The sequence below is a fragment of the Oxyura jamaicensis genome, chromosome 7 (genome assembly GCF_011077185.1).
Source record: "Oxyura jamaicensis isolate SHBP4307 breed ruddy duck chromosome 7, BPBGC_Ojam_1.0, whole genome shotgun sequence".
NCBI classification, from domain to species: domain Eukaryota; kingdom Metazoa; phylum Chordata; class Aves; order Anseriformes; family Anatidae; genus Oxyura; species Oxyura jamaicensis.
The window spans coordinates 10,855,307-10,883,265 of record NC_048899.1 but is presented as its reverse complement, the minus strand read 5'-3'; the positions used below and the strand labels follow the sequence as shown (position 1 = coordinate 10,883,265).

Genomic DNA, 27,959 nt, shown 5'->3' with positions numbered 1-27,959 from the left:
CAACCTTACCTAATTTACAGAACCTAATGAAGCAAATAAGGAGAGCAACCTTGAAAAGCTTTTGCTGGCAATGCAGTCTCAAGAAAAAATCGAAAGGGAAACCTGCTTAGGAACTAGGAAAAGAAGATGGATCTATTAACTGGCAAATTGGTATCAATTGATCAAAATATCAGAGAAGTGACACTACCACGTATAAATGAGGTTGAAAAATGTCAGTCATGGTTTCTCAGCTTAGTGCTTGAGGCAATGGCTAGTAGAAAATTGTATTTTCTATGAATTGTGAATATTGTAGAATACTCTTGAGAAAGCAGAGGTGTGGGGATTATTTCTGAAGCTGGAAAGCTTGTGGGCACATGTAATTAATATGGGGTTTGGGAATTTTCTCCGAAGAGAGAGATTGCTACTAACCAGTAGAAGATGTTACCGGTTTGCCTTGGGCTCTCCAGGAATCCATCTGTTCTTGCTGGAATATATCAAAACACCTGCCCGGGAACCATAGGCTAGAATTAAGTCAAGAACTGTGTGTAATCATCAATTTGCCTTCTCTTAACTAGGGAGGTAAATAAGGAAGAGAGGAAAATGTACACAGGTAACTAAAATGGAGCTTGGAAAGATTTAAAATCCTGTCAGCAGCAGCACAAGCCCTCTCAGTTTGTCCCCTCCTATCGACTGTCTGCAGCCAGCCTTTTATCTGATAGAAACCTCTCGCGATGCAGTCAGCTCAGGCACAGCGCAGGACAAACGCACCCCTTCCTCCTTGCTGCTGGATGACCTGCTCGGACCTGGAGACATCTGCTTGGCACAGTGTCAGAGTAAAATGTCCTTGGGATCAGAGGATCAAGGGGGAGTTCCCAGGCTTCACTGACGCAGACTCCAGCTCAGCTGAGGACAGATGTATCTATAGGGTTTCTTCTGTTTATTTCGGACTCCCCTGATCTTTCTGCCTGGTTGGGTTTGGGGACTTGATTTTTTCTCACTGTCGCTCTCCAAGAGTTCTTAGCTGCTTCTTTTTTATATGTATTAAAAGATTTCCATGCGATAGAAAGCGTGTCTCAGTGTCAAGAATGTGTTTACATGGTAATAGCAGTAGAATAGTTAATGCCATATTAATCAGTAAACTCAAGGCATAAATGCAGTACAAACCTTTTGGAAGACCACGGTATCTGTGCAAAATACAAGCACGTTAATCGGAATCCTTCCAGAGTGCAGGCACAGGTAATTAAAAAAAAGCGCCATTCCTTGTCAGATGGTTTTCTTTCTTTTTGTGAATTTGGGGCGTAGCGTGTGCGTCTCGAGCTATTTAGCTGCTCCACCGTGTGGGCAGATCGTGCAGTTCTGCAGAAGCGTGTTTGCAGATGAAGCAGAACAAGGCAAACCCAAGAGCTGGCCAAAAGGCTGTTTTCTAATTATTGGACGAGTATATCATAAACTGGCTCGATGTCACATCAGAAATCGAAGGTCCCTGTGTGAGAATTTTGCAGATATTCGGAATCTGTCATTTCAGTCTGATAGATTCTGCCTTGCACATCTTCTTAAATTATGGCAGAAAATTAGCCCTCTAGGTTTTGCCTTTTCAGTTCTGTCCTGAAACTAGGAAAAGCGTAATTGTAAGTCACAGAAATGTTTGGTCTTCTAAAGCATTTAGCAATCCTAGTAGGACCTTGTAGTTGCCTGAGATCTGGGACTGGAGCATCCCCTCCGGCCAGGTGCAGGAAGGTGCTGGGAGGAGTTCCCGTAGTTCTCTGTGCTGGTCTCAATGACTTAAATGGATGGAGGAGCCGTGGGCAGTGTCTCAGTGCAAGGAGGGCTGGGGACAGCCTGCAGTGCTCACTGCACGTGTGACAGCCTCTGTGGATGTGAAAGGGCTGACTGACGTTTGACATTTCCAGCATTCAAAGTATTTGTCCATCCTATATCTGAATGAAAAAAAAGGTGGAATTCCTGAAGCGATTGCAGAATTTCTGGAAAACGTGCTCACAAAATCCTATTTATTCCTTTGGGAGTCCGTTTCCCACGATACGTTTTGATACCTTGGTCCCCCAACCTATTTTTGTGCCTTGGCTAGCAGCTCTGTGATAAGCGTTGCGGGGAGATCTGAGGCTGCCGTGACAGGCAGGGCTTAACAATTTAAGGTCAGAGCTTCTGGTTGCACTTGTGTTTAATGCCGATAGGATGTGGGGCTGTGGTCTGGCTTTTCGCATGCCCGAGTCCTGGTCCCCTGGGAGAATGCATTAGGAAAACCGCAGCCTCTGCTCGTGCCCCCCTGGCTGGGTTGCAGGCAAGACCTCCTTGCTGACGGTGAGCGGGCAGCCGCACTCATGGTCCCAGGCATTGCTGTGGGGAGCCCACGGTCACGTTCACCTGCTTGGCGGTGTGCTGCGATGGCCAGCAGAGCCACAATCGCAACAATTTGAGTTGAATAGCAGCAAATGCCATAAGGCATCACGCAGCAAAGTCTAAGAGAACTGCTGCGGCCATGGAAGAAGTTACCAAGTTATTCTGAGAGCAGAGCAGCTGGGGGACTGTGAAACACGGAGTAATGGCAGAGGTCTAAAAAGCAAACCCAGTTTTAGCGCAGTACCTGACAGCTCCTGGCTCTCACATTGGCAGGGTCCAACCCGGTCTCCTCAATGCTGAGTTAGCATCTGATAAGTATACAGTCCAGAGCAGACTATAAAAGTTGCTGATAATTATTTGGTAGGGGCAATCTTCCATACGTTTTCATCTGTGCTTTATGGCTTCCATATGAATCTGGACGCAATACTTCAGTGTGATGTTGGATCATTTTTCACTGCGGGGAGAAAAACACAACAGGGTGTAGCTCTTCCTTGCCTCTGCCTTACGGACTGAACATGCACACAGTAAAGGAAGCATGATTTTGACACAGCAATTAATTTCACCAGTTTCCTTTTCGGGTTTTCCAAAGAGTATGTTTCGAAACGTGACTTGAAGGTGTTGAAACAACCTTCAGCGTTTTAACAGAAGCAGGGAAATATTTAAAAATAAAGCAGAGATTTTTCCTTCTGTTGAGAAAATACTTGGAAATTCTGTGCTAAATATTATTTCAGTGCCAAATTCTACATGGTAGAGGAATTACATCAGGTCCTTGTTATCTGAGAAATAACATTAGTAGCATAATAACGGCTGCAAGTATGTAAAGAAGAATCACCGACCTGAAAAACAGAGGAAGGAGAGAGAACTAATGAGGGCCTTTCCCGCTGAGAGACCCTGTGCTGGCGGCACCACCTATCTGCCCGCTGCTGTTGGTGTCAGTGCTGGCTGTGGTCACAGCCCTGTCCCTCCCCAGTGGCAGAGCAGCAAGCTCGTCCGTAACTCGGTGCAGCATCATTTATCCCCTGGCTTTTGCTGAAACTGCCCCGTACAAGAGGACACCCCTGCCACAGGCCTGCTCTGACCCAGCATCTGCCCAGGACGGTCGCCTTGCCCTAACTCGCTTCTCTGCAGGTTCACACACGGGTTCCTGTTCAGGTGTCCCTGGATTGTTTTGGGTGTCCCTGCCACGCTGTGGCATGGCAGGCACTGGGACAGGGGCAGGGGACGTGGCGATGCTGGGACGTAGCATGGGTGGATCTGCCAGAGCAGCCTCTGGGATGGAGGGTCACAGGCTGCTTGAATGGAGAGCCTGCACATGAGGAGCTGCTGAGCTTGGTGGCATCTCTTCCACCTCCTGCAAAGGCCCGTGAGGGGCAGGAAGGGCTTTCCTCTGTTTATTTTTTTCTTTTAAAGGTTTTGTTGCTGGGTTAGTCCTGCTATTAGTTGTCATTCTGAAACATAAAAATGTAAAAGCTTTTTTTGGAAGGTTTTTTCCTTCTGCTGTGCAAAAGCAAGCATGGAAGATCCAGGCAGGACTTGCCACGTCTCAGAGCAGTGTTACATCTGCCCTCATCTCTGTACGGAAATCCTGCAGATTCCAATCTCTGACAGTTGCGCGAACATTCTGCCTCGCAGCTGTCCCCGCCTAGTCACGTAGGTAAGCCAGAGCCATTCTTTAAACTATAAACTGGAGTCTTGATCAGTCACATCCTACAGCTTTCCAAGTGTCTGTTTTTTGAGTTTTCCCAGGCTGCAAGTTGCCACGGTAGAGCTCTCTCAATGAAGTCAAAGTAGAGCTAAATACACCAAAAGAGCTGTTACCCAGCGAGGTGCTGCTGCACAGGGGATTGTTGGGTTGGCAAGACCGGGGACCGGAGATACCAAGCTTTGATCTATAGGCTGCCTTCATCTATGTGGGCCTTTGCTGCTGTTGCCAGCAGCTGTTCCTATTTTCTGTTTAGACATCATGTTCTGTCGGACACAGTCTGATTTCTGCTTGTGGACATTGCCTCAGTTCCACTGAGGATGGGCCAATATCCCAGCAGCAGGTGTATCTACAGAGGAGGGAAAGATTTATGAAAAAGAAGTATTTAATGCTATAAACAGGGAGAGGCTGATGGGTAAATATTTTTTGCCTTAGTTCTTTGACTAGTTATATTGGCGAGCCATGGAATTGCCCAAAAGGAATGTGAGATTTTTATCTGTTCTACCTGGAACATCCTATTTGGCGTCACTGGAGGCCTCTTGAAGTTTTTATATGAGAACAGAGGTAAGGAGCAACACCTCCAGCTTGTGGATTGGGGAATAGCTCACAGCAACCGGAGAAGGAAATTTGGAGTAAAGACCTAATTCCAATTCAAGAAAAGGCATCCCACCACATTGCGTCCATTTCCCGTCCGCTGACCCTGCCAATAATGTGTTTTAGGAGTTTCCTTCATAATTCTGTACAACAGTGCTGGTTCCAGGCAAGGGTACTTTACTTGGTAGTCTGTCCTGCTCCTTGCAGCCGTGAGTGTTGATGTATTGCATCTGTTCTGGAAATAAGGACATAAATGCAAGCCATATTTTTGCATGAGCAATGGCTTGTGTTATTGACGACTGTTTTAGAAAATGAAAAATCTGTTTGTAATAAGAATCATAATTGGTTTGTTATAACTCTGAGGGGTCTAAGAATGTGAATGGGTCAAGTTTGGGAAAGGAGAGGCAACAGCGGCTATTAGACCATGACAAAGAGAGAGAGAGATGCTTTGGAGCACTGAGTCCGTCTTGAGACTGCTTGTAATAGTCAGAAATCAGATCTGCTCTTAATTTTCTCTGGGGTGATTCTGGTTTTGCCTGGGCTGCTAATGGGTGGTTTTGTTTTGTTTGTTTTTTCCCACAGGAGGCTAATGAATTCACAGCAGCTATCCTGGTCTGAAATGCAAGGGAGGACAAGTTCTCAGCAGATTTTTACCAATGCATGGGGAGGCAGGGTCAGCATTGTGCTCTTTTGTTGTGGTTCAGCTTTTAGTAAAACCACAACGCTGTATTTAAAAATGCTTTTTAGAGCAGGAAAGTGAATGTATGTTCATTATCTCGGTGTTGGATGTGAAAAACATTCAAAGCATCCAAGCAAAAAGTGATAAAACATGCCTCTCCATTCAGTAAATTAGGGCATTATGCAATGGATGGAGGGGTTGTATTTCAAAAGTGCCTGAAAGCTCTTCCTTTATTTGGGGTCTCCTCTGCTCAACCTTGACTGGACAGATTTCTTATTCAGGGGAAGGGATTAATTTACAGCTAGAAGACACTTTTATAACATATCACATTGTTCTTTTTCATTATTAGGGTGACCGGTCAGAATATTTGTGTAATCGAGCTCCACTCAAATTTCCCTCTTGGAGGATATGTTAGAGAAATGGAGACAAAAAGGTATTTTTGTGAATGCCTCTAGGCTGTGATTATAGAAGTTGTCGCTGGCTGGAAGTTAGGGTAGAACTGATGTGCCATTGCTGGTGCTCTTGATGTTTGGAAGAACCAAGTCAAGTGACGGGAAATGAGCTTGGTCTCTGTGCAGGAACATTTTTTAAATGGGACAGAGAAGGATTTGTGGAAACAAAGAATAGGAAAGGAAATGTAGAAGGGCAAATATTTTCTCCTACATTATGACTTGCTCTGGTAGAAATGAAAACTGAGTAAGAGTGATAGTTTTAACAGGTACTGGTGCTCACTTCCAAGCAAACTTACCTGACCGTGATCAAAACAGTGTCTCTAATGAAAACCAGCCTGGATTTACAGTAGGGAAGCTTGACTACAGTGCTTGAGTTTGTGTTACCAGGCATTAATCCAAACTGCTCTGAGACTTCACTGTCCTAACGTAGAAGTTATTTGAACAAAGCATCTGTCAAATCTAAAAGATGTGATTAATCCAATAAAGGCTATTTTATCAATTTCGAACGTGTAAAATTTGTTTGCAGAAGACCTTTCAGGTACCCCTAGGGAATTACAGGGAACTGCCCCACTCATTTTTCCAGTGCCTTAGGGCTGCAGACAGTGCATTCAGCTTTACTGCAGTGGGTTAAATAAATAATTGACAGGCGTTTTCTCTCTGAAATGGAGAAATTAAAGAGGCTAATTTGATTTTGATAGCATTACCAATTGGGAGAGGTCTGCCATATAAACCAGACATTTCAGGATTCCTATGGGTCTGCAGAGCTATCATCAACCTTACGGGAGGGTCAGAGACAACTGGTTGTCAGGCTCCCCTGTCAGCACCCACAGCCATCTTAGGTAGTCGTTCCCATTGTATGGCTTTTTTTTTTTTTTTTTTAATTACTATTATTGAGAAGAGAAGATGGTGTTTCCAGAAATGCTGGAAATTCCCTGCAGCCTGTTGTCTGAAGGTAGAAAGACTGCTGTAAACTGAAATCAAAATTAAATTCTGTGTTTGTTAAATGTCCACAAGGTGGCACTTGGCATCTTTTTACCTCTCTGAAATCTATTTTTTAATGCTTACAGCAATGCTAAGAAATAATTTTAGAGGTTTTGGAACTTTTCTTAAACCGTGCTTTCATGGGAAGTGTATTTTTTCCCCTATTAAACTGCAGTCAAGAAAAGGAAAGCAGCAACTGCGTACTTTGCTTGTTACTGCAGACATGAAAATTCCAGCTGTTAAAAACATCTAAGTAATTTTTTCTAAGATTTGTTTTTCCTTTTTTGGTTGTTGTATGTCATTCTTGTAGTCAGATGTGACCGTGTTTGTCTGGCAAAAAGAAGGAAAAACAAGTACTTGCTTCCCTTGCTTCAGTTCAGTGAAGATCTAGAAACAGATCAGCCGCAGCCTGTTCTAATCACAGAGCAGATGAGTTCATTTAACAGCAGCAGTGCCCATGATAGGCAAAATATTACTCATTAGAGTTTTCCCATTATTCATAAAGAGGCAGTAATAGGAGGCCTGATAATAAAATGCACTGAACTCTAGCTGTGTTCAGTGGATGTCTCGTTCAACCCCATTAGAAGCATTTCCACTGAATATATCATCTTCAGAAAAGACACCAGGGTGGCAGTGTGATTTCCCCACCCACCCACCATCAAGGCTGATGCAATTTTCAGAGCACGGCCTTCTTTTAGCCCCTTCATTTTTGTTGAGAGTGCTTAATTAGTAAAGCAATCACTTGGTCGCGTTGGAGGAATGGAAGTAGCCCTTGCGGCTTCCTTGGGCATTGTTCACAGTGGCTTTGTCATAATCATTTTTGCTCTACTAAAAATCAGAAACCTAGTTATGCTTGTTTGGAGTGGTATAGGCAGAAACACGTGAGGACAAAAGGGCAGAGGAAAACAACTCTGTTTTGTTGCATTAAAACATTCCCAGGGCACAGCCTGTGTGACTTAGTGCCATGCTGCAGCCAAAGGGATGCTTTATTCTGATTTCCTGTTTTTCACTTGTTTGTAACTTTCCCTCAAATTGTTTTGTACGGTTACGCTCCTCCCAGATGGGAATGCCTTTGGGAAATATGAAGAAAATGCATTCAGCTGTTTCCGTTCTCTTGCGTATGTAACTCAAGCACAGTTTAGCGGTCCGGACCTGCCCACGCGTGTGGGGTTTGACGGGCCGGAGACCAAGGCAAAGGCTGTGCGGACGGAGGGTTGTCGCCAGTGCCGCTGCCCCGCGGCCCAGGGCACGTGCTGCCGAGCAGAGGCCTGGAACCGCTTCGCTGGGGCCGACTCGGCTGCCCAGGCCTTCGTCCCGCGGGAGGAGAGCTGTGGGAGACGGCAGCAGCTCCTCCTCGGACCGGGTGTGCAGGCTGAAGCCCAGCTCCCTGCCGTGGGGCACTGTGCTGCCCGGCCTCCTAGGCGTGTTGGAAGGGAGAAAAAGGACGGTGGTTCATGTGGGAGCTTCTGCGCTGCGGCTCCTTTCAGCGCCTCACAGTGCCTTGCCTGGGGAAGAGCAAGACGTGTCTGCAAGTTTTCTAAGCTTTCCTTTTTTTCTTAATTCAAAAGAATTAGTCTGCCAAGAATAACATTAAAATAGCTTCAAAGACTCGGTAACAGTCTAGAAGTGTCAGTCATCGTGGCTGAGTGTCAAACAGTGTATTGGATATTCTGGAGAGATGAGAAAATGCCAGGGAGAGCCTCAGCCCTGCAGGGATCTTCCTGTCCCCTTGGCGAGCCCTGTGATGCCCTGCTGCAGTGGTCATGAAACCTTTGTGTCTGACAGATGGGTGCAGGTACCCCAACGTCCTTGTTCTTGTCTCTGCTTTTAGGAACTAATAGAGCAGCATTTCTTTCAGATGGGCATTTTTGTTTTATTGAGTCACTCTTAAGCCCCAAATAAAATGAGAGAGTTTCTTGTAACATGATAACACAGTAGTTTTGAAGAGAAAGGGAACACACCAAAAAGTTGCTTAAGGTCTCTTAAACATGAGGAGCCGCGTGCTGAAGAAGTCTCTGTCCGTAGGAGAACGCTTGGCATGAGGCCTGACCACACGAGGCCACAGCAACCGTCCCCAGAGCCTTTGGCCGCGGCTGGCTCCTCGCACCACGGCTCTGCCCTTGGTTACACTGATCGGCTGCAGGTAGCAGGGGGGTAGTGGAGGGATGGGGTCCTCGGGGAAAAACCTGTGGGTCCTGCTCGTCTGGCAGCGACAAAAGACCCATGATGTGTTCCCTCCTTACCACAGCGCGCACCCGAGGACTTGTGCAAAACGCTCTCCGTGCTGGCGCAGCCAGACCTGCGTCTCCTATCTACCCTGAAACCCTGGCGTTGTAGGCCATCTGTTTTACTACTGCTGCCTCGGGCGGTGGCTGCATTCATCCTTTAATTACCTTGATGCTATTTGAGTTTTATTTTGGTTGGAGCGCATAAAAGCCCTAACTGCTGGGGCCTGTTTGGCTGCCGCTTGAAACATTTCGTGATGGCTTGAGTTTAGTTTCTGAAATGCTGTTGGCACTTGCTCTCTGAAAACAGAGATGAAATGACATTTTCTGTTCAACTTTGATGTTTTTGTGGCTCGAGAGTCTCACCAGCAATATAAATTATAGCTTGCTTTCTGTAAGTCAAGTGCTCTTATGTGAGCCCTTTGGGCATATAGAAGGTGCTAATAAGCAACATTTTGAGCCTGAGGAGGGATTTTCTAGAAGTTGTTTTTAGGGCACAAGAAGGAGTCTGTTGTATGGGTCAGCAAATGGCCATGGCTGCTCGTCATCCATCTCTCTGGGAGTTAAAATGTGATGCATGCTGCTGCCAAATAAAGCAAGATACAGCATCTTAAAACACATGCTAATACTAGGCCATAGCATACAGAAGAAGGTTTTATACTTTCTTGCATCTTTTCATATTTATGACTTACACCATTTTTTAGTCCTATAGCTGTTTGTAAAACTTGAAATTAGAGTTACTTGTGATCGTGCTGAGGTTTAGTCCCCATAGGTAAAGATCGGCCTCTTCCACAAGGTTTGCCATTTGAGGGAGGCCTCACCAGTGTTTGACAGGGATATTGCTGAATACAACCCAGGTTTGGGTCAAGAGCTGCTGTGCCAGCAGAGCTGGTTATTCCCTTCCCGACAGCATTAAGCTAATTTCCAGCATGATGTTACAGATCACCATGCTGCAGGGAATGACGTACGGTAAAAGAAAAACAAAACCGAGTTCCCTATAGCAAACCTCACAGTAAGCCCTCGACTGCTTTATGGGGTTACCACGCGTGGTTACGCTGCTGCTGCTCTGCCCTAGAGCTGGCTGGTCTGCAGAGGGCAGACAGCAAGAACCATTCCAAGCAGAGGTAAACACTTTTATTCTGCCTATAAAAGGAATACACAGAGACGAGCAGTCTAAACAGTTTGAGGCAATAGTAACAGTTTTGATTTCTACGGTTAAAACGTGCGCTCGGAAAGTACTAAACTTGTCCAGATTTATATACTGGATAAAATGGCAGTGGGTAAGAAGAAGCAAAATAACGAAGGGAAATGCTACGTTGTAATGTCACAATTAGTCAAATCTATGTTTATGGAAAAACCAAGAGATGCTTTCATGGCATTGGTGTCTGTATATGTACTTCTCCTAAGTTGCTGCATGTTTTTCTATTGGCAGAAACACTTTTCTGGTGCAAGCACGGGTTTCTGACAGTCATCCTGTGCTTTTCACTTCTGATTTGCAGGTGTTTCATGCATGAGTCTGTGTAGTTCCCCTTTTCTTTCATTAGTGGTTGTGCTTCAAGGAGGGCAGGCCGGGCCCAGACAGCAATGCTCCCGTTCCACGGTGACATTTCTGCCCGTGAAGGGTCTGCTACCTGGGCTGCTGTGGCTTTTTCTGCCTCCCTTCTCTTTGCCTGAGTTTAGGCAAATTTCAGGGAAGCCGTGAGTAGAGGTGAGACGAGTCGCTGAGCAGGTAGAGCGGGCTGGCTAGGTGAGTCGTAGCAGGGCAGCAGAAATAGTCAGCGATCTCTGCCGTCCTTCTCCTCTGCAGAGAGAGTTGGGGGGCCGGCAACCCATGCGCAGAAGTGGAGACAGAGAGCGTGACACTAGGGTGCGCAGGGGATGCAGGTCCTTGCCCGAACCAGAGGCACTGCAATAAGCTCTCAGGACTCACCAGCTGTTGCAGGGCTGCGGAGAGGTGCTCGCTTTGCAGACTAGTGTGATTTTGCTGTTGGCTCAAGAGTAAAAATCAATCTACAGGGTAAAGGACTGTACGTTTATTTTCACATATCCTGCAGCATTATTTCCCTGTACCCTTTTACCATGCCTGTTGCTTTAGGATTTAAAGTGCTTTATCAATTTAACATATTCTTACTCTTTTCTTTACATATACGTATATATTTATTCTCTGACGGTCTTCTGAGGATCTTACAAGTACAGGTTTGGGACAGGCAGCTGTTTCTTTTCTGATCTATTCTAGGCTGGAGAACTATTAAAGATCAGAATGGATTCAGGATAGAGAATTTGAAGAAGTCCTATTATGTAAAACTAAAATCTTACACCCTTCTTATCAAAGCAAAGTTTTGAAGAATCCAAGAGCTACCACTGCTTGGGATGGTGGGAAATTATCAAACATTTTCATTTTCGAAGCTTGGGAAGACTGTTCAGCTCCGGCACCTGCCAGTTTAACCGGGCTCGGTTTGAAACTGCCGATTCTGTACACGGACAGTGTGCCTGATCTGAAAATGTCCTCGCTGGTGAGAGTGGCCCTCATGCTGGCAGAAGCCTCACCAATGCTGGTAGGATCGCACCTGGGCAGAGCTGGTAGCATCGGTTTATGCATTTATGTCTTCCGCAGAGCTCCAGACCAGTGGAGAAGAGCAGCTTTAAGTTGAATTGCGTCTCACTTAAGGCAGAAAGCACAGTTAAGATAAAACACTATGCACATCTCAAAGAAAATGATTCAATTTTATCATGGAAACATTTAGCAGAGCTGAGATACCGTGCTGATGGGAGCTGCATAAAAATCTGAGAAGTGTCAGTGTGGAGTTTATTGTGTTAATTAGGAGGTGGTGCAGCGTTAGCGAGAAAATGTATTTTGGGTTCAGCGTCTTTGTGCTTTTTTAATCATGCCTTAAAGTGCTTTTCGGGTACTTTGGACGCCTAATTGGAGATGCTGTGCACAGAAGCCTGTACTGTCTGAAAATCATAATAATGCATTTCAAAATGCTGATGATTTGGTAGACGGGACCATATCAATTAGTCTTTAAAAACAGGTAATTAACAGACCCGGGACCATATCAATTAGTCTTTAAAAACAGGTAATTAACAGGCCAATCCATTGCGTATGCTTGTTTTATTTTATCGTTGTGTAGCAGAGTGATTCGAGTACTAGAAACATCCTTGCTCAGACCCTTCCTTCACCGTTGTTGCTGCACCCTGTACTTGCTGCTACAGTGTTCGTATCAGATAACATTTTTTTAAAATCACAATAGAAATGACCTTTTGTATTTTCATTCGCTCATGTGGGATGGCCTGGGGGTATTCTAACACTGGTAAGGCAGCAAAGCTTACGGACAGATCTCTAACAAAGTACTTGTGCACAGCTGCGTAACATAAATCATTCCTTCCAATTTCTGAATGCTGCATGTTAGTTATATGAAAGTTACTGCTGTTCTCGTCTGACTTTAACAAGGTTTGGTTTTTGCTTCTTGGGTTTTGTTTTTGTTTGGCACAAATATTGTTGCATTTCAGTTTTATAATCGTGCTGCCTTTAGCCGTAACAATTACATGGCTTGAGAGCAAGCAAATATGGGTTAGACTGCCAAAATACTTGTATTTTCATAGCAGCCAGCTCATACTTTACAAATACGGTGCATGTTGTCCTTCACTTAAGTTATTTATTTGTAAATCCAGCCGGTGCCTACGTTGCCAAAAATAAGCCATAGCAAAAGGGAATTCAGCTAGTGGGGTAAGAATCCTCTTCTGGGACTAAACCCATTACTTTTACTTTCAAGTTTTGCCATTTTTCCATGTGACATTACAGTGCAAAGGGATTACATTGTAATGCTTCTGAAATGAATCTACTTGCTCCGCTTTAATTAAAAATATCCAAGTAGGAGTGAGTAACCACTGCTGCACGTGTTGCTGCTGATGCTCTGCCACTGACCCAGCGTAGTGTGGGCGGCTGAAGCTCTCTGTGTGTGCCAGGTCCCCAGGACACGGTGGCACATCTGCAGGGCCTTCCAAAGGTCAAAAAATAGTGTTCTGGGCAATGGCAGTTTGACCGAGTGCCGCCTTAATGCCAAAGTACTTGTGAATTGTATTTATAAACGTGGCTAACGCCGAGACGGTCTGCAAGGACTGCACCTTCTCCGTTCACCGCTAAAATAACAGGGTAAAAAGTCAAGCAAAATGCTAGCTCAGCCAGGTTAGCCAGCGTGCTGGGGTGGGCCTGGGGAGGGTCTGTGCCAATTAAACTGGAAAATACCTCCTTCCGCTGAGCTCTGATTTAGAGAGATTGGGACATGGATGTGGGTGTGAGAGATGGGCTAAGACAAGAACTTGCGGAGGGCAGATTGCTTTACCCTGAGGGGTAAAAGCAAAAGCCTTTCCCAGCTTCAGGCTCGGTTTTGGAGGCGTTAGGGACTCTGGAATGGAGATGTCACACAGGCTGAAATTAAGGAACAGGTCCCCAGATTGCTAGATATTTATATAACCTCACAGCAAAAAGTACAGATCGGTTGTTTGGAGGCAGCAGACAGTTGCAAAGAGAGCTCAGAACTGAAGACCTCAGTGAGATTTCCTACAGCCGGGCTGGCTGCCTGGCCGCCCAGCCGCTGCAGCTCTGGGCTTTTTCGTGCAGTGAGAGCTGAGTAACTCCGTCTGCTTCAGGGCAGGTAACAGATAAGCTCAGCACCCTGCAGGAAGCTTCAGTACCCTGCAGGATCAGACCTGAAGCTGGTCGAAGTAAAATAGTGGATCAGAGATGGAGTTTGTGACAGAGCCCTGAGCAAGTATGTCAGATCACTTGTCAGCAATTCATAAGGGAGACAGAAAACACCGTTGGCTCTTTATTATTTATTTTTTGAGTATTAAAATTATGGATTAGAAATATACTGTTACTTTTAATACCCACTGACCACTTCCAAGCAGAGTGTGTGTTCAGTGTGAAAAGCTCCCTTTGTTTTTGCAAAACGTTGCATAGTATTTCCATGCTTGGGCTTTATTTTAGGGGTTGTTAATTGCTATCTGAAATAGGAAAAAGCAAACAGCAGGAGTGAGTTGGATGAAGGCTGATTTATTAGAGTATAAATCGAGATTAAAAAATCTTTCTAGTGTAACTTAAAAAGGATCTGAAAATATGTACATAATAAAATAATACGCATTGCCCGCCTCCTCCGATCATTTGGCTTCTCATCTGCATGCTTCTCATTTTACAAATGGTTTTCTAAGAAAATACGTTTTCATGTATTCTGTTTAAGGAAGGGGAACTTCTAATAGGTTGCTCGGTACTTCGTTAGTAAAAATGGTTATAGAATTTAGGGGCAATATTTATCTTAATAAATCTGCAAGGGCTTCTGGAGTGTTGTTTCTGTGTTAAAATGTTTCTAACACAACGTTGAAAATTGACATTGTTCTTTCAGATACTGATGAATACAGACCACCGGTTTGGAAATCTTACTGTAAGTATCTCAAGGTTTTTGTTTGTTTGTTTGTTTGTTGTTTTTTTCCTTATTTAAGTCAGAGCTAAAAAAGTTTCAGTGGGGTACTTCAAAAAAAAAAAAAAAATAATAATTTTTTATTTTAATTAGAATGTGATTTTACAAGCATCAGAAGTGAAAGCGTTCATTACCGTTACAGAGCGATGCAGGGTTTATCCTCAAGGCTAACAAATGCAGGTTATTCGACGGGGCAGGTTCCCTGCACCTCAGTGACACCAGGGGCCCTGCTCCTGTTTGGGGCTGGCCGGCGCTGCCTAGGGGCTGCCTAGGCTGGGGCTTGCACAAACTCCATTCTTGCCTTAGGGTTACACTGGTAAGCTTTTAGGGCTCCTCTGCGTTAGTAACTTGCATCGCTAGAGTTGAGACTGGAACTGGTTAGGAAAACTCAAAAGAAATAATTTTTCCTCCAAACTTGCTGATGCAGTAAAACGAGAGCATTTGTGTGGCCCAGAGTGACCATGAAAGCAAAGTTAGATTTTCTGAAGGTCCGACGAGAAAGACCTGGTTTCCTACCAACTGTCTCATAATGGAGATGGCTGGGGCCTGAATCTGTGAATCTAGTGGCAAAGCCTGTCTGTGCCTTTTGAATCACCACGTGTAGCACCCGCAGCTTGTCATATGCCATGTCAGCCATTTAATGGTAAAGAATTTGACTTGAGCAAGCTTTTTTCTTGCAGTGGATGGCTAAAAGATAAAATTGAGACACTTTGCTCCCTGGCTTTACATGTCATTAGTCATGACTGCAATACGTTTTTGTGCTTGTTACCGAGTTCTGTGTGTTTAGCTTTTGGGTATGAATCACAGTTCTGTACCTTGCCTGACCTCAGGGAACGCTGCCTGCTTGGGCAGTTCGTTCTGTGCCACGATCAGGAATAGGGGCGTCCGGTCTTTGTTAATACCAGAACTTCACTGGTGGCTTGCCAGGAGCTGAAGGCTCGGGTGCATGCAGTGTGTGTGCACCCACTCTCCTGCATCGCCGTGGTTCACCACAGCGAACCTTTCTACTAGTTCAGAATTAAGTGTGGGGTCACGGGGTTTCCTTATATTTCTGCCTCCTGACTGCCGAAAAGGAATGGCTTGCTTGACTTCCCTGGTGATAAGTGCAGCGAAGGAACTGGTGTCAAACAGATTGAAGTGCACACATCAATTAGAGGAGGAGGAATAGGCATCTTGTTTTGTCACTTAACTGTTCTACCTGCTGTGCTTCTGACTGGAAGAGGACAAAAGGTACTGTCGTCTGAGAAGAGGGATTTCCATCCAGAAAATCTTTTCAACCCTGCTTGAAGTAAGGTGGGAAACAATTCTCAACTTCCAGCCAATTTCTGCAGAACATGCTGATTATGACTCTCCAGTGCTCTTCTGTGAAACTCAGAGATATCCATTTTTGCTTTGTGATTTTTTTTTCATTTGAACTTGACTCTACAGTTCTCAGAATTGGACATGGACAAGGGCCAGCACCATCAAATAGGGCTTTTACAATGGCAGCTAAAGGATCTGTGCACTAGGCAAATAAATGGTCGTGCTATGCTTGAAATGAAGATTGCTATTTTATATGTGTATGCTGTTTTTCATCACTTGCAAAAATCATTTTTGTAATACCAATAGAGAATGGTCAGGATTGATTTTAGTAACATCAGGAAGAAATGTTGGCTTTTTTATTTGGAACAAAGGGATTAAATTTTTCCAGTCGATCTTGCGATTGCCATATCATTGGGCATTTTGCCATTTTTTCCATTCTCGTGTAATTTAGCACATAAATAATGCATTTCTCAGTGGAGAAGACTCGTCATCAAATGAGAAGTGTAATGAAGTCAAATCTTATTGGGTAAGTTAACGTGTGTTTTTATTACCTGAAGAAGGTGACAGCACACATCGTTAGACCTTGGTGTTAGTACTAATGTTTGAAAGATAATTTAGTTTTAAAAGATTATAGTTCCAAATGTCCATTTTATTTGTTCTAGAGTACTATTCAATTACTAATTTGTTGTTGATAGCCTTGTTTGGAAGGTGACTTGCCAAACCAAACTCTTTGTTTTGAAAGTTGGAAGTCACTCCATCTGCTCACTAAACAAGAAAGTCCATACATTAATACCATTAAATTTACAGCTAGCTCCTACTGGTTTAATAAGGCTTATATTAAAGGAAAAAAAAAAAGTTTGGAAGATAGTAGTAAGTTTAGGTCGTATTTGGATGTTAACTAATACTGGCCTCCTGATGTTGTTAGATCTGTAAGTGCAAAGTACTGTTTTTTGTTGTTGTTCAGAAAGGTCATCACTGAGTAGTGAGAAAAGCAGAGGGTTTGACTGTGCAAAGTTCTGAATGACTCCCTGTAAGCTCTCATATTTCAGATCACTAAATGTGTGCCCTGCATAGTAGGATGGGACTCTGTCTGCTTACTGGAAAAAAAAAAAAAAAAAAAAAAAAAAAAAAAACTGCTAGCTGCCTGATTTGACATATAATAAACTTTAATTTGCATTTATCCTAATTCCTTTTCTGATCTGCTTGATGGAAGCTTGGCCACAGACTCCCTAGTGCTGGAGCAATTAATCGTAAAAATAATCAGTAATCCTGATTTGGCTGGGAGCATTCTCTTTTCTGACATCTCGTAAGTAATTTTTGAGACCTTGATATATGTACATTCAAATTTAAGTCTTGCAGCAAGTCTTTTTCTTAAACAGGAAAATTTAATGTTAAAATGCCTAATTGATGTACTGATTCTGTATTAATCAAAATTTAACTTCTGTCTTCTCTCAGTGTATCAGTTGCAACAGGAAGCTCCCCATCCTAGAAGAATTACCTGCACTTGCGAGGTAGGTATTATGAAGCATTTTGTTTTATAGAGCCCAGTAATTCCAAGTCTCTTCTCAATGTTGTGCAACCCAAGCAGCGCTTCCATGGGAGGTATGGCGCTGTGATCAGAGTAAGTAGGGGGTCAGTGGTGCCTGGAAAGCCACTAGATCTAAAAATAGAATTAAAATACATTTTGAGTTTGTTGTATGTACCTAAGAACCATTTGCTGCTTTTTAACTTATTCCTACATAAATGGAAACATGCATTTTCCCCTCCTTTTGGGGACAGAAATTCCCAGAAGCAAGAGCAGAGCTGTAGAGGGGGAACACGCACCTGTTGTTACACACATTGCTGCTAGATGCCTGCAATAAATCAGCAGGCAGAAGGCTGAAACCTCTTCTCATTCAGTTATTTGAGTCTTAGTACTTACAACTCATTAATTCTGGTAGCTAAGCTATGCAGAGCCACAGCTTTTAAAGATCTGCACAGAAACAATGGGACCCTGTTGAGATGCAGCGGTACAAATCACGGAGATTTGTAAAAATGAGTGGCTCACGGGGCCAGGTGCTGAGGCCGACACTGAATGGCCAGCATGCCCTATGTGGTGTTGCAGCACACCCACACCTTTTTGGGGCTGTGGTGCTGGCGGGTGCTATCTGTACCAAACACCCCTGCCAGCAAATGTCTGCTTAGAACTGTATCTCTCACGCAGCTTCAGCTAGGAACCTGGGAAACATTAATTTCAGTTACAAAACTGCCAAAACGTTAGGCTCGACATGTCAAACACTATTACGAAACACAACTGCATAACCACTGGAAGTTATTACATCGCTGCAATAAAACTTGAGCATTTTTATCATGTGCCAAGAGAAAGGGAATTAATCCTTGAAATATGTTAGTCATTTTGACGTAGTATTAAATATAGAGGGACATAGCAGTGTCAGGAACACTAATAGCTTACAGTTTAGATCAGAAAGAGGATTACTATACACAACTAAGCAGGCATTTCGCTGTCATCTTTCTAAATGCCCAATTGGGATTCTATGAAGTAGTCTGTCAATTTTTAAGATAAGAGGTAGAGATTTAACAGAAACAAAAATTTTCATTTAGAGGAAGCACTCCTGTCTTCTGTTAATTTGATGGATTTGTATTTTTATAGAAGTTGTAATAACAGCTGATTGCACTTAAGCAGGACATAGCTGTAGGAAAGAGCAATACATCAATTTTACAAGAAGCATTGTAGCAAAAAGTTTCCCTTTAACCAATGTTTCCGTTGCTAATGAGGGTCCAAACAGGGAGAATCTTGCTAAGGTTGTTGAGCAGATATCTTTTGTACATCACATAAGGTGGGAGGGAGATTTGAAGAGATCTGTAGAACATTTGATCTGTGAAAGAAGTTTTTTTTACTCTCGTTGCGATGTTATTAGGAAGGTTATTTTCTATTTTGTGCGTTCTTTCTGCTAGGGTTTTCCATTACATTGCTATACAAAATACTTGAAGTCTTGTAATACGGGCTTGTAATTCTAGGGAGGCTGAATGTCCACTTTTAGCAGCAGCACTATTTCCAGTTCAAGAGTAATAACTTGGCACGAATGGAGATTTTCCCATTGACTTCAGTGGGACTGTTCATGGCCAATCTGTTCTCAAGCTTTGTTGTATCTTCTCGTGTCCAGGCCAACCGTTGGGCAAAAAGGATGTGGACCCCATGCCAGCTGGAACCCCACACACTGTTGAGGGGGGAATAATTTTCCGTGTTTCTCTTTTTTTTTTTCTTTTCTTGGATTATGACCCATACTGCCATTCTTCTCCCACTTTTCCCTCTTGCACTTTTTCTCGAGAAAGCAGAAGGATGTTTCAGAGGACAATTATTACAAAAGCCTTGACAGAAAGTAGAGTGCTGAGAGCCCTGCCAGCCTGTTGTGGCTTGATCGGATAGCAACCTACCTTTGTATTCCATCGTGCCTGTGCTCACCTGGCTAAGATGAAGTCCTTAATTCCCTGCCTCCCATGTGTTTAGTGTTGTTAAGTGTGGTTGAATAGCTGCTTTTTCTTTCCTCTTTCCAAAAGTATTTCACTGGTGGAAGAAGTGCTAGTATGTGTGTAGGTCTATGTATATATGCACGCTGTAAAATGTGTGAAGGATATCTGGTAGTCTTCTGACACTGTTCCTTGCAAGGTGCTGACACTATGCCTTTGCAATCACTGCAGTCTTTTATTTGCTGAGTCTTATCTCAAAGCTCTGCTGTTATTTACTCGTGTAACAACAGTCTTTCTTATAATGTATGCTCATAAAGTTGCCTGGGCCCTCTGCCCAGCAGCTTTTCTTCAGTTTCTTCAGTTAGATGCTTTGAGAGCTGCAGGTGTAATGGTTTTAATGCTTACAGAATTAGAACCTTCCTATTTTCTATATACTTTTTGGCTTCTTTAAAAAAATAATAAAAAGAAATGTGGGAAAATACCAGTACTTTTGTACTAAGGAAATCTCACAGCAGATAACATCATGATTGTAATTATTGTCTAGCACAATGCATATGTCCCCGACGTTCAGGGAGAAACTGTGAAATGATAAAAGCGTCCAGCATATCTGTTAAGATCTTTTGCCACTTATCCCAGACTAGTTTAACTGCAGAGTTGTTCTGGGGTCTCTTTGCCCTGGGTGATACGAAATCACAAGCATAATATTCTTAGAATACTATTAGCCTATCCAGGCAAATAAGCAGAGTTATAAATGTGTATATATAGTATCTGCATATTAAAAATGTTCCCTCTCTCTGGACTGATGGAGACCCTTCAGCTGTTCATGAGATCCAGGTTGCCCTCTTTTTAGAATCAAACAAGAGACCTGTTCATGCCAGGCAAATACAAAAGCATCTGTATAAAGCTGCTTCAAATACAAGTTACACTGACCACTGTAATTCTCTCATCTTAATTTTAATACTAGTAATTATAAAAATAAAATGGTAGGTATGAAAGAGGTGGTTTACAGGTTTTGAAATTAGTAAGAATTGGACTAACTAAAGCAGCTGTGGAAAAAATCAGTCAGCTGCAGATAGCTGCAGAACGTATTAAGTACACATTTTCTCATTAAAGTATCCTTTTATATAAAAAGTCTTTGAAGCTTATTTTTACCTAATAAAGGTAAAATTGAAATAATGCATTACAATGCAGATAAGTGTTTTTCATTATCAATATCGAACAATTTATGCAGCTGCTTCAGATTTGATGTGAAAATATATTCAGTGAGCAGTAACATGTTTAACCTTTCTCTGTGGTCTCAGCCTCTCCTGCTAGTGCTGAGCTTTGTGATCTGCTCTTTCTCAGCTGGGTTTCTATTAGCAGCCATGCATGAGTCAGTGGGGAGCAGAGTCTTTTCCTAAGTGGTTGAATTATCCAGCTGTATAAACAAATTCATAAATATTAGGATGAGAATTTTGGTCCAGAGAACATCAAAGAGGTCAGTGGGAGGGAGCAACATGTAATTTGGTAAGATATTAGCACCTAAATTGCTCCCCTTGCGTTATTGTATTCGACTTATTGAAATAAGCAAGAGTGAGAGTGATGATTAGAGGAAAAGGCACTTGTTAAAGAATAGTTGGAAGTTACAGTGTAAAAAACAACGGCAAAAAAAGAAAAACTGCACAGTCTTTTATTTTAGGTGCAAAGACACGTGGTGTACGAGTGCTGGTACTGAGAGGTGTATTCAACAGAATGACCTACTTAACATGAAATGCTTCTCAAATACAGAGGATTTGAGTTTCTGCTCTGCTACACCAGTCTTGTATCAGGGCAGCATGCAGTTCAGTGGAGTTACACGGAGCTAGAAAGAACAGTGCATCCACTGGGAATGTTTTATGGTGATCATGAAGTAGAGCCAAGGCTTTTAACACTACATAATGCTCATTTGTAAACTTAAAATGTTATGGAATCATCAATTTTGAAGAACCTTGGATTTTTGTGTGAGACCTAACATCAGTATTGTGATGCCATTTGTCCAGCTGATCTTGTATTACCTCCCTGGAATTTCTGGTTGTTGTGCATATAATCTTTTATATACACGTGTGTGTGTGTGTGTGTGTGTGTGCACAGACATACTGAGGGCATCCTTGCCTGTCATTTGAAGGCATTCCATGATAAATTTTAAATAATTATGTGTGGGGAAAAAAACAGCCAAATGATGGAGGCAATTAAAATCACTGCCCTTTCCTGCCCTGTAACGAGGCTTCATCATGATCCAGTGCAAGCAGTTAACAAGCTGTTAAACAGCATCTCTGCGTAGCCTCGTGAAAATGGCCTCTGTGAGCGGTCAAGAAGCACAGCAGAGATTGGGCATATATAATGCACATCGTCGTTAGAGCTGTTTGCACAGATGGCTTAATCTATGTCACATTCACCCAGAACGTCGTCCCAGCTTTCCTGGTAAGGAGACTCTTTTCCAAAGGAATGGTTACTGTAAGGTGCTTGCAAAGTCTGACCCATTTGTCTGTTTATTCACTTGGTTTTATTGGCTTTACCTCAGTTGGTGGGGGAAAAAGATCAGAAGCAAAGCAATGGTGGATAACTTCATTCACCTTGGTGTTTCCTGGGGGTATCACAGAGAGGTCTGAAACTTCCCTGTGGCCTCAGTGCATGTACAATACAAATATTGAAAGCCAATATCTCACAATTAATGCAGCTATTTCCCATTCGACTTGCGGATGAAAATTCCAATAAGTCTGTGAGGCCCTGTGAATAAGGGCTTTTTTTTTTTTCTTCTGAGTAAGAAGCAACATTAAAACTGTGCCAAACATAGGGTAAACAAATAGCAGTAGGACTTTTTTTTTTTTTTTCTTCCCATAAATAAATATTTCTGAGAAGTCCAAGGACATAGCATTCAGCTTGTCTTTGCTGCATACAGAGTAAATGAAGTAGTTAAGGCTGCTTTTACTCATGCTCAACAACACTTTGGTCCAAAAGCGCTGCCAAATCAGACAGAAACTGCAGAGGACATTGGGCTGTATTTTCAGCTAACAGCTTTAATTAAAATGATCCTTTTCTTGCTACTGCTTTATTTTAGAACATTTCCTTCCTTAGGTGGGTTTTAGTTCCAGTCCAGCTGGATGTTTTGATTTTGTGTCCTGAGCTTGAGGCTGACCCAGTGTGAAAGTCAGGGGCTAACAAAGCTTCGGCGCTGGCTTCCTTTGGCTTTCGGTGCTCACGGGTACCTGCAGCTGTAATTTTCAGAAATATGGTGTGGCAGTAAGTCCAAACAGACATGAAAAACCCAGGAACGTTGCATATTGTTAACTAAGAGCAAATGGCGCACTTTCTTTTATGCCTAATTTGCTATGAGTAAAGTTGGTGTAACGATACTCCTAGGAAGCGTTGTCGAAAGCTGAAGCACGGTGTTTACTGTCTTACATGATAAATTTGGCCTACAGGATCTCTGTTTTTGTAAGGTCACATGGACTGCACTAAACGTGTAGCCCAGCTAGTGCTGAGTGAATGAGAAGGCCCCTGCTGAGTTAGATGGAGTTGCCTTCGAATCTAAATGCACACATTCAGTCTAGGTGACAAAAAGCTAGTATCATGAAAAGTAAAAAAGTTATGGGAAAATAAAATACAGAAAACCAGGCTATAAAACTAAGTGAATTCTGTTTAGCCACAGTCTGAAATGGGTTCCTGTTGCACTGGGGTTTATACAAACTAACCATCCTGCACATCAACATTTGTAGAGGCGTTTTTGCACAGTTTGTAAAACTGATCAGGAGAGACTCGACGTTAACAGAAGTGGTTATTTTGCTCTTTAACTCGTCATCCACCAAGATGAGCTGCAAACCAAACTAAAATTGCCTCGGAGCCCATTGGAGCTTTGCTCTGCTGCTTTGCCCCAGTCTTCTGCCAATTCACGTTTTCAAGTCGTTTGCACGAAGGGCAGTGTGGCAATGTGATTTGCAGGTATTCTGGGGGAGACCTGTCACATTACTAATCCACTGCTGAAATGTAATGCTTTTGCCTATGTGTATTTTCTGATTCTATCTTATAAATTCACTGTATTGCTGAGATAAATACAAAATCACAACAAACAGGCAACAAAATCTTATTCATAATGTTAGTCTCAGGCAGTTTTTAAAAAATAATGTCTTTTCCTGAGAGTTTTAAAGTTAGCTGTGCAAAGATAGGAGCTGTTGCAAGTTTATATCATAATAATAATAAAATACTTTCACTTTTTCTGTTTTCATGTTGTTGTCTTGCTATTAACTAACTAGTCTGATTTTAACAGAAATACATAAGAGTTGTTTTTTTTTTCTTTTTTTGAAATGATCCAGTCTCCTCAGGGCCTTTGAAAATAGTTCACCCTGGCTAACTCTTGTTTGTTTTCATGTGGGAAAAGGAAATGTTTTAGAACATGATTAATCTTTCCAGCGATTGAATGTTTTTTCAAAAATGATGAACCACCAAAACAACTTTTGTTTGCTGGGGGTATGGAAGAGTTGTCATTAGTCTGCGGATTGGGTTATATTTTTTGACGTTTTGGACATCTGAAATCTTTATTTATACTCCACTGAGATAACTGGAGGGAAGTGCTGATTTTAATAGGCATCTTTTGAAAAGATGGAAAAAGGGAACTGAAGTGGCAGTTTACTGTAAGTATTTTGTATTTTATTATAGCTGGTGTCATTTTAGACTCTTGTAGTTCAGGTTGTATAATTGTCAAATTTTATTCCCCCCAATTTTTCAGCCTGTAAATTTAGCAAAGAAGGATAATCTGGTGGTTTAGATTATTGTGCTGATTTGTGGGAGCTCTGTAGTTCCGCAGTTGTCAGAAATCTTCCTGGACAATTTCAAATGAATTACTTCATCTGAAATACATAGCAGGCACATTGTCTTCTGACACCCTGACACTGTACGATCTCTGGAGCATGGACCATCTTCTGTTACACAATGTGACATGCATACATGATGTGGAGGTCTTTTAGGTGATACTGCAGATCACACATTTCAGTGAAGTCTAGTAGTATATAATTAGGCACTTGCTACTTAGGCAGATTCTTTAATCTGCCTCTTGCCCTCACTCTGATGGGATATGATAATGGTTGAATTTCTCGCAGCAGAGACAGCAACAGCTTTATGATGGACGATACCCTGTACATATGAGAGTTCTGTAGATGTTTCACCGTGTAAATGCACTTAATACAGTACATTTATGTGAAATGAATCTTTTATTTCATTTCTTGACAGCTTGCACAAGCAATGCTCACTACCCAAGTAACCCAAGCTGTTCATTCTTTCTCACCTCGTTTTAACCCATTCAGAAGTGCAGTGTTCTCCCAAAGCTCCACCTTAGCTCTCCTTCTGTTCCACTCCCATGGAAAATCCTAGGGTGGAAAATGATTTTCATCTGTACTTCACTTCCTGGTTCTAATTCTGTGTTACAGTGTGCTTTCTATGTCAACATGAAACATTACAATTTCCATTTGTTTTTTTCTAGGTCGAGAACAGACCCAAATATTATGGAAGAGAGTAAGTAACACACATCTCAACATGGTTTATCTCCACATGTTGGTTGATAATATTTACAGAAAAGGTTGAAAGTGTTTGCTGTGGGCATGTTGTCTTCAGCCTGTTTTGCAGAGAGGGACATGGGCCTGACATGCCAGCTCTCCCTTTCGCAGGCAGCTTTCCCTCGCAGCAGGTGGCTTCGTAGTACTTTGCTCCATTCGCTGCTCAGCTGTCTCTGTGTGGGACCTTGGCAAGGTCAGGAGTTGCCTTTTGGTGGGCGAACCATGAAAAGTCAGTCCTGCAATGCAGAACTGCATTTGCACCTCAGCTCTGTTGTTTCTGCCAGGCTGCTCCTTATGCATTTGCAACAAGGGACTTTGCTCCATTTCCTTGCACTGTGTCTTGTGTGGACATCAGATTATTATTGCAGCATTTTTGTCTACCTAAAATTGCAGCTGCATTTTCTGATGGCTGTAAATATTATTGAGTGATTCCTTAAGTGAGAAAATGATGTGTTTCTGTTCTTTTAGAGGGTTGTCTCTTTCTACGCCACCCTCCAATTGACTTTTGCAAAAGATGTGTGTGTGCAGAAAAAAAAAACTGAAACACAAATGTAATATATATGTAACATTTATGTGTATTTGTCTTCAGAATGCTGCAGCAAATATGGTCAGATTTAGTGTGGGGAAGAAAAAAAAAAAAAACAAAACAGATCTGATGTGTATATTTTGGTACAAGCTGTGTGGCATGGCTAGGTTCTTACACCAGTAATTGCTTATATGCAATCCCTAACATTTTAGCAAGTTGCCGTAATCTCCCTGAATGCTGCGAAGTGCTGGATTACATGCCTCTGGCACAAAACCTGTGAAGCCAAGAGGAGAAAATGGACTTCTTTCTACATATGAAATTGATGGTTGCAGATTGTAAAAGCAATATACTTGTTTCACAGATGAAGAGAAACCTTCCTAAACCATTTAAAGTGACTTCAGATATGGGGAGAAGGAAGGCTGATTTAAGGTGCAGGCTCCTGTAAAACAATAATTTTATGTTAGTTTCTTTTTTAAATACCATAGTTGGTCTTTTTTTAAAAGAAGAGGAAAAGGCGATTTAAAAGTGAAAAGGCGTGTGTTTCAAAATGCCTTTGTTCCTCAGATTCCATGGCATGATCTCAAGGGAGGAAGCTGACCAGTTGTTAAGTGTTGCAGAGGGAAGCTATCTCATTCGTGAAAGCCAACGGCAACCTGGAACCTACACTTTGGCATTAAGGTTGGTAATTAATATTTCATTTTAAAATTTATAAAATATTTAAAAGATTATACTGTTGTGTTGACCTTAATGCTTAAACTTCCTTATGTTTTTTTAATATATTTTTTTTTAAATCATGGTAAGCATTTAATGAACTTGAACCTTTTTTTACCCTTATTACAGATTTGGTATCTTTAGCCTTCTGAAGCGCTTTAGCCATTTCTGAAGTGCTAACATTCCTTATTGTTTGCACTGCCAAGATAATAGCAGTTGTGTTTTTGCTGGTTGTCTTTCATTTGGCTTTTTTCCATGTAACTTCCAGATGAGACCCCATGTGTAGAAACTGAGGGAGCAGACAGTTGAGAAATAGAAGGAATCTTATGAGATCCCATGACTGCTCGGCTCTGCGGGTTACTTGCTAGCTAGCTGTTGCTGAAGAGCAATTAGTTCTTTCTAGTCGCTCTACAGAGTGGCCAATAAATCAGTTGTGTTTTATTTTATTTTATTTTTGGCTGAACCCCTCTTAACTAGCAGTGTTTTCAGATCTGTCTCCTCATTCTGCAAAACTCTAGCAAGTAGATCAGATAATATCAGATAATAAATATTTACATATTTAAAATATATAAATTCTAAATAGTTTAATTACTTTTAAAGTAATTGAGAATATTTTGGTCTGAGCTGTCAAATGGGAAATGGTGTGTTCTTTTTCTCACTGTTTTAAATTGAAGTAGTACAGAAAAACATTGAAAGAGAAAATATAGTTATTGAAGGTTTTATGTAGGTAAAATGAGATTATGATTAAAATAGGAATATCCTGGAATACTAAGTTGACACAAGTTAGTTTTCTTTCCCAGGAGAAAGAAAATGTATTTTGTACTAAGGTACTTGTTTTTGTAATAGTAAGATGCCAAATAAAAGTCCTCCCGTCTTAGTCTCTACTTCCTCTTCCACATCTTGAGAATTATCCAGGGGAGGAGGTGGCTCCTGGTTCCTCTGCGGCTGCCTGGTGGCTGCCTCGGACCCTCCTGAGCACTGGGAGCACAGGCAGGACATCGCTGGTCACTAGCTGGCACCCTTGTCACCCCTTCCTCGAATCCTGTGGCTAATGCTTTCTTCATTTGCTCATCTGTAAAGTACTTAACATCCATCCACTGAATTATGGTGGAATTGTGTGAGGTTCCCTGATAATGCTGTTCGCTGGCATGAGGCTTAGTATAAAAAGTTGATTTCTTGCTTGGCAGTCATTGTGGTAATGATGCTCCGTAGTCATAGGGCAGCGGCTGCGCTTTTGGGCAGGAGTAGGAGCACTTCACATCTTTCCAACCGGAGTGAACGCAAGCAGGTAGCATTCTTGCTGTCACTGGAGATGGGGAGACTGGGGCAGTGGGTAGCTAACGCTAATGGTGTGTACTGTGGATACTGATTATTTGGGAAGAGGTCTCAAGTCCCTAGACCTCTAGAGCCTCTGAGCAACCCCAAGTTCAGATGAAAGAAAGCTGGAGATGGACTCTAGCAGGGAGTGTAGCAATGGAATAATGGCTTAGAACAAATGGAGGGCAGATTTTGATTAGATGTGATGTGGGGAAGAAATTCTGCACTCAGGGCACAAAGTGAACATGGGCATTAGGGCTGAAGATGCACCTTGCTTCTGTTCTTTTCTGTAAATAATAGAATGAAATTACATAAAAACCAGTGTTAAAAATAAACCCAGGGCACAGGGTGGGCGGTGCAGGGCAGTCCCTGTGGCCGAGGGGCAGCCTTTCTCTCTGGCAAGCAAAAAGGCCCGAGGGAGCCAGCCCCACAAAAGGGGCCCTCAGCCCCCCACCTCACCTGTCCCCAACCCTCCTCCTTCTTCCACGAGGGCATCGTGCAGGCTACTCCCAGCACGGCCGCCCAGATTTGGCCATGCATGGGCCACTCCATCACCGAGGATGCTGAGGTCACAATGGCCACCCCTGCCCCACCCTTGCTGCGGGCCCTATAAAAAGGCCCCCC

At 42.6% G+C, this 27,959-nt stretch overlaps 1 protein-coding gene across 2 annotated transcripts in view; it reads left to right on the top strand.

Moving 5' to 3' along the window:
* Nucleotides 1–695: 695 nt before the first annotated feature.
* CHN1 (chimerin 1) overlaps nucleotides 696–27,959 on the top strand; it is a 91,067-nt gene continuing 63,803 nt past the window's right edge. The window contains exons 1-5 of one of the 2 annotated variants that reach the window (XM_035331095.1): nucleotides 696–900; nucleotides 14,373–14,411; nucleotides 17,205–17,260; nucleotides 24,709–24,740; nucleotides 25,872–25,985. In XM_035331095.1, coding sequence (XP_035186986.1) covers nucleotides 711–900; nucleotides 14,373–14,411; nucleotides 17,205–17,260; nucleotides 24,709–24,740; nucleotides 25,872–25,985 — 431 coding nt within the window. In that variant the 5' untranslated portion in view covers nucleotides 696–710. Of the gene's footprint in view, nucleotides 901–5,705; nucleotides 5,746–14,372; nucleotides 14,412–17,204; nucleotides 17,261–24,708; nucleotides 24,741–25,871; nucleotides 25,986–27,959 lie in introns of those variants that run through there. The other variant, XM_035331096.1, reaches the window with a different exon arrangement.